Source organism: Pteropus vampyrus, unplaced genomic scaffold, assembly GCF_000151845.1.
Source record: "Pteropus vampyrus isolate Shadow unplaced genomic scaffold, Pvam_2.0 Scaffold24, whole genome shotgun sequence".
Taxonomy (NCBI): Eukaryota; Metazoa; Chordata; class Mammalia; order Chiroptera; family Pteropodidae; genus Pteropus; species Pteropus vampyrus.
In genome coordinates this window covers 10,576,101-10,583,131 of record NW_011888805.1, presented here as the reverse complement: position 1 = coordinate 10,583,131, position 7,031 = coordinate 10,576,101, and the positions used below count along the sequence as shown (strand labels likewise).

General features: G+C 36.2%; 1 protein-coding gene across 1 annotated transcript in view; it reads left to right on the top strand.

Moving 5' to 3' along the window:
- Positions 1-553: 553 nt before the first annotated feature.
- The window catches only part of PDE7B (phosphodiesterase 7B), a 38,600-nt gene continuing 32,122 nt past the window's right edge, over positions 554-7,031 (top strand). Inside the window, exons 1-4 of the mRNA XM_023528391.1 lie at positions 554-719; positions 2,698-2,761; positions 4,600-4,695; positions 6,905-7,005. Of these exons, the coding sequence (XP_023384159.1) occupies positions 2,701-2,761; positions 4,600-4,695; positions 6,905-7,005 (258 nt within the window). The 5' untranslated portion in view covers positions 554-719; positions 2,698-2,700. The remainder of the gene's footprint in view (positions 720-2,697; positions 2,762-4,599; positions 4,696-6,904; positions 7,006-7,031) is intronic.

Genomic DNA, 7,031 nt, shown 5'->3' with positions numbered 1-7,031 from the left:
AAAGTAAATACACACTCTGCTTCATGTCAGGAGAATGCAGGTCACTTTATGCTGAGATTATTGATTCTTTTGCCACTGATGATCCAGGGACATTAGGATACACTTCCTCATATGCTAGCTAGTGTACTCTCAACTCCTCTCATTCAGATGAGAGATTTGATCAAACTAGAGTTAGTGTAGGATAAGAAACTGATCTAAATTTTGGAATCTCAGTTCCCATATAGCAGAAAAAAGCTTAACTATTCCTTTAAATGCATGCAGAAGTATGTGCATTTTGCTCGCTGAGCATATCAGCATCATTAATTAGAAAATGAAGTTTTTAATTCATATCCTTTGTCTTTCAAAATTACATTCAGAAATAGCTCTACATTTTCATAAATGTAACATATAAGAAATATCATTTTTTGTCCTAGAAGAATTTCAAGCATAGAGTTAAATAAGCTATACTTAAGGAAGCATTGAGAGCATCTTTAAAATTTCTCTCCTTTATAATACATCGTATTTTTACATGGTGGAGGGAATAGGGCTTTTTAAAAATATAACCTGGAATTTGATTACTTTCCACAGATACAACATACTCAGGGGAAATTGGTACCAAGAAAAAGGTGAAAAGACTATTAAGCTTTCAAAGATACTTCCATGCATCAAGGTTGCTTCGTGGAATTATACCACAAGCCTCTCTCCACCTGCTGGATGAAGACTACCTTGGACAAGCAAGGGTGAGCTAGCTATCCCTCTGTTAACTCACAGCAAGCCAGTGGCCGAGAGCCTGTGTCTCCACTGATAGCACCCAGGGTTGAGTCCTACTTCTCTGCCACTGAGATGCTCTGTGACTCTGGCTAGTGACTCAACATGTCTGGACTTTTCCACAAATATAAAATGAAGTTAATAGAAACACACACCTCATAGAGTTGATGCAGCGGTTAAATAAGGTAAAGCATGTTTACATGTACAATACATTTATACCTATTTTCATTTTTATTAAATGTGCAATTTCCAGAACGCTAAGTAAAGTAAAATTTTGGACTGATCTATTGCTAATAAGAGAGTAACTAAATTTGTAGCCCATTGAATTATCTCATTATAATACCTATACTGAAATTAACCCAATAACCACCTACTCTTAATTCTGCTTTAGGCTATCAGTATGGTGTTTTATCCTTTTTATAATTTTTAATTTATTCAAATAATTTTTACTAATTTTACAATTATTTTTGTGATTCACCGGTCCCACTGAAGATAGAAATTAACGTATGACAATCTAAAAAAGTTCACAGGCTATCTGTAGCCCAAACTACCAAGGGAATTTAAATTTCAGGAATAAACTGCTTTGTTTTAAACAGAAGTCAAAGGTAGTAGTTTACACACCAAATAGCATTATGTTGTCTATATACTATTAAGAAATATATATGATTAATATATGCTATTAAGAAATAAGCCGCAAGTAATGTCAGAAGAACGAATTCCCAACATTAGTCGACAAAAGAAGAAAACAATCATTCCTCCTAACAACCCAAGGCCTGAAATTGAGTGAATGCTTGTTCATTCATTTGGTTAGAGGAGAACAAGACTAAGATCCCAACACTAGAGCATCAGTGCCAAAGCCCTCTCCGCAGTGCTTCCCCTCCAGGCAGCCGCCTCTCTCGAAAGGAAACACTGAGATGTAGAAACCACGGCAGGCTGGAACTCAGGACATCAGAGATTGAGTCCTGGCTCTGCCTTCAGATTTACAGGACTTGAGTAAAATGTTCGCTCAGTCTAGATCTCACAAACAACCTCTTAACCCTTCGTGTTTCTGATGCCGTTGTGAAAGTCTTTGTGTTGAGGGCTTTAGTTTTTATCATAAGATACAGAGAAGCCCTTCAGAGGCGGTAGAGGAGAGCGAGCTAGTTCTGACCTGAAGCAGTGGCTGTGAGAGCAGGGGAAGGCCCAGCGGCGGGACAGTGAGGACAGAGTCAGCAGCTGGACCTTTGTATCTAACTCAAGGTTAACACCATCTAGTTCTAGGTGTGGGATATTTTTAAAAAGAGAAATAGGATAATAAGCCTACATTAGACATTAGGTCTTTCAATTACCCAATATTTTCAATTACTCACTCTTCAGTCTCCTATTACAGTGAGTAATTTCATATTTAGTCCACATTAAGCAGAGTAATATGCTCAGCAATCATTTTGAATTCATTTTTTAAAAGATTGTTGTAAACCTTCTTCCTTAAGTGAATAGTAGTTTGTGATTAGAGACTTTACTGAACTACCATTTTAACAGATACCTAATGTGTGTGTGCTTACTATGAACAAGCACTGTTCTATGCACTTATATTACATATATTTATGTTTACATATATTATTACCTTATTTAATCCTCACAACAATGCTCTGAGGGAATAATATCAGCCACATTTTTCAAAGGTACAGAGGGGTTAAGGAATTTGCCCAGGGTATCAAAGCCAGTGAGAGATAAGGCTGACATCGGACCAGGCGGTCCGATTCCTGAGCGTATCCCTTTACCACTTGTTATTATTACCAAGTAGAGTAAGATTTGCGTTACTATAAACCAGTTGCACACAAATAGTGGTATGCTACTACTTTCGATTTTTCTTTCAATTTTTTAATTGTTTAATTTACTCTGTCTTGAAGTAAATGTTTGAGTCTCTGATATGATTCATTTAAGAACTATTTTTTTTGTTTGCCTTTTCAGCATATGCTCTCCAAAGTGGGAATGTGGGATTTTGACATTTTCTTGTTTGATCGCTTGACAAATGGTAAGTCACTCAAAAGAATTCTCACTAAAATATACACCATAAAATGTGATTAATTTCATGAAAATGAAATTTATTTTTAAACACTGTTATTCATTTTTCCTTCTTTCTCCACTTTCTTAAGTCTATAGCTACTCAAGAATGACCAGGGAAAATTAGTTCAGATGAAAAATAAGGACTGAATTTGGCCTTAGAATCTTAAGGAATTTGAAAACCACAGGTTAGGTTCTGTCTTTGCAGAATACGTTGTCCACATTCAAAAGGAGGAAGTTCATCGTTAGTTAGTTGATAAAAATTAGAAACAAAAGCTCATCTGATCAGTCCTGACTCTTACAGGGCAGGTGTTTGAGTACTTTGATTAAATGAGTCAAAAGTGCCCTCTCACAGGTATTGTTCAGATATGTTTAACATCATAAGAAAACAACTGCTGAGGATAGAGTATAAAATCTCAGGCTGCAGCTCAAGAAGAAAGCAGATATTCTCATTGGTTTCACCTTTAAAATGTTTGTGCCTATAAAGGCTTCCTTTAAGAGAATAACACAAAAGACTATTATATTTTCATCTGCCCGTTAAACAAATGTTGATAAGCTTAGGGAGCCAATGCAAGGCATCACCTTTAATGCTAACCTTCATATGTCCTACCATCTACTAAGCTTGTGCTTTAAGTCCTTATAGTTGATTTTCTCACCATTCTATCAGTTGAAAAAACATGCAGTGAAAAGAGATACAGCCTAAGACCATGAAACTGAAGTTTACACTACGGAAAGCTAACTAGACCATATGGGGTGGATCCCATAATCATGTGTTTCCTTTGTTCAAATCAACTGAGAAATGGGTGCCAGTAAATGAAATTAACCATGAACAAAAGAATTTGTTAAATGGTATTTGTTTAAAAGACAATATAATCATGACTCTCATAAAATTACAAAATGAGCACATCAAAGATTTTATGTAACTCAATCAGAGATCCAGTAAGATGCTACAACTAGTTCAAAGAAGAATTCAAAGAGCCACAAATATGTAGAGAGAGTGAGAAATGCTAAAATAAATTTATAAAAGCTGCAAAACTGGGAAATCAATTGTATTTCCACCTAATTTCTTTTGCATGTATATGGACAAGAATCACCTGCAATACTATCAGGTGTCTACAACTTTGTTATAAAATAGCTCAAAGACAGTGATAGTTGAAAAAACACATAGAATCAGGTACCCTGAAAAGTGTGCTTAGGCAATACCTAGTTTTCCATTTAAGACATTCAGTCATCTTCTTGGCCCATTTCAAAGTCTTTCAGAAACTCTATAAAGCTTTTAAAATTCAAAATCATTATTCTTTAATAAGCAATTTTTCTTGAATGCTTACAAGTTATTGTAGCTTTAATTTTGCACCTCTGTTGGCTTGAGTAATGAAATATGTCATGGTCAAATCTCATCTTGGGCGATTTTCCATAGGAAGAATAGACTATGACTGTTAAGCAATATGGTGGCTTAGATACCCCTATAAATGTAAGAGCCAGTTGGAAGCAACTTAAGACACATTTCAAGTGACCGTTAAACTGTCTTTATAAAATAACCATACAAACACACTCCAGTGTGCGTGTGTGTGCTCCTGATACCACAATAGGCAGACTCCTTCTAACTCTTAGTGTTTTCATTGCCTTTGGTGTAGGGAGAAGATCTGAGCTAATTTCACTTGTACAGTAAGAGAAAACCTAGTAATAATAACCAAAGGGAATGATCTTATCAGAAAATTTTTATTACAGAAACTTTGGATCCTATTGTCAATCTTGATATTTTAATGGTGAAGAAAATGAGTTAAAACAGAAGACTGTTTTTTTCTATAGGAAATAGCCTGGTAACACTGCTGTGCCACCTCTTCAACACCCATGGACTCATTCACCATTTCAAGTTAGATATGGTGACCTTACACAGGTTTTTAGGTAAGTCTTTTTTTCCATATTTCTACCTCCTTTCTCATGAAGAATGGCCATCCATAATATTATTTAATATAAAGTGGGAAAAACCATAGCATGGTAAACAAAGACCTCAAATTAATCTTAAATTATCTCATCTTAATTTTAAAATATGGTTTACCCATTTAAATCACTGAAAAATATTTACTTGATTAGTTATATTTACAACAGGTAAAGGCTATATAAAGAAAGCCATCAAGAACATGTAACTGGCAAAGAAGTTACTAATCTGTTCACATATCAACAAAGCCCCAGTAAGATATGCCTCAAACAATTTCAATCTGGACATGAGTTATTGAAAATCTTCAATAGGTTTTGTTGGGTTTTTTTTTTAATAATACGAACTACCATTTATGTAGCACCCACTACCTGCAGAATGCTATTGGAGTGTTATTTCTAACCATTTCAACAACCCTGCAAGTTGGACATTACCACCACCATTGGCCCACAGTTAAGGAGAGATACAAAGAGATTTCATAACTTGCTCAAGGTCAACAACTTATAATTGGTAGAGCCTCAATCCAAGCCCTTTCTCTAACTTAAAAGGCCACCGTCTTTCTTCAACCCCACCATCACCATCTATCAAAAAGCAGCCCTGGTTCTTATTTGAATTTATGTGCATTCTTATTTATCTGCCAGTAAACGATTCAGGGCACACTTTCAATCACCAAATAAATTCTTGCTTCAATTTAGCATGGTTCCGATTTCTTTGACTTAACCCATGGCTGTGCTTTGAGTTTGAAAGCTGACTTGATGTCATCAAGAGTAAAAAACAGTGGCAGTAACAGTGACAGTGATAGCAACAAGCAAGCTTATGCGGTGCTTAAACATGCTGGGAACTCTTTTTAAGGACTTGCATATATTAACACATTTAATCCTTACAGTAGTCCTTTGAGATCAGGGCTATTATCCCCATTTTATAGAGAAGGAATTTAAATAATTAAACTATATCGTGAAATAAAGTTCTTTTCCTACATATTTATTATCTCCATTTTATAGAGAAGGAAACTGAAGGAACTTGTGGTTAAGTAACTTGCCCAATACAAATAAGTGCCAGAGTTTTAGTATAGTTCTAAGACTATATTAAAATATAGTCATAAAACTATGTATACCTGCTGAATAAAAGGTATACATGGCATAACAGAAATTTTTTAAACCAGCCACAACGTGGCTCAGTTTCAGAAACACACAGATAAACCTCATTCTGATTGAATTTAGATTTCTCGAGCAAAATATTGGTCCTAAATAAGGCTAAACAATTTTGATTTGTCTAAAGAGGGAGAATACAGATACTTTGGACATGCGTATGCACCCAGAGTACATGTAAAGAATGCAAAAATTTGCTGACAGAAATAACACCAGAATCCAGATCCAAACTCATAGCATGGGCTGAGAAAATATGGCCACACTTGCAAATCTGGACATTCTATACACACCGCTTATGTTGCATCCTAAACATTGCCTTGGTTATTAGCTGGCACAGGCTATGGCTTCTGTAAATAGCAAACCAAAATTGCCTTGCTTATGTCTCTATGTGGTTCCAAGAGCACCCTGGGCCTTAAGATTGGAAGGGCACGAAAGATGATCATCTAATCTGAATAAGGTAGAAGTAAAACCAAGAAGTCCTAAGTTGAATTAACTCAGTACCTTATCTGAAGAAGTCCTGCCTGAATATAGACCTGAAGAAGTCCCAGATTCGCTTTGGTCAGTATTTGTTATTCACGTGATAAAGCCATCTTTGGATACCAGGAGTCCAATGCTAGAAGACTCTTTAAAAGGAAACCTCTTTTAAGGCATATTATTCATAAACGGCAGTGAACTTAAATAATTAAACTATAGTGTGAAATGAAGTTGTTCTTCTCCTACATATTTATTTTTCCTATGAATGAAAGCTTTCATGAATGCCAGACAGGGGTGATTTATGAAGGTGGTGAGGGTTCCCAAGGGCCTCACGAATCCTTTTAGCCTTTCTCCCATCTGCCCTCCCCGCTCCACTCCACTAAAAACAGCCCAGGAGAACTGCCAAGCTTGTAAACCACGTTCATTTTTAAAGAATCCCCAGGCAGCACACTTTGGAGACACTGATATTTTCAAGCAAAAGGGATCCTCAATAAGTCTGAGCTAATGACCTTCTTGTTTTGGTTTTAGCTGACTGGGTTATCTTTTTACCTCCTAGTCATGGTTCAAGAAGATTACCACAGCCAAAACCCATATCACAATGCTGTTCACGCGGCTGATGTCACCCAGGCCATGCATTGCTATCTGAAGGAGCCAAAGGTAAGGCAAGATCCTCTGCCTCCTCA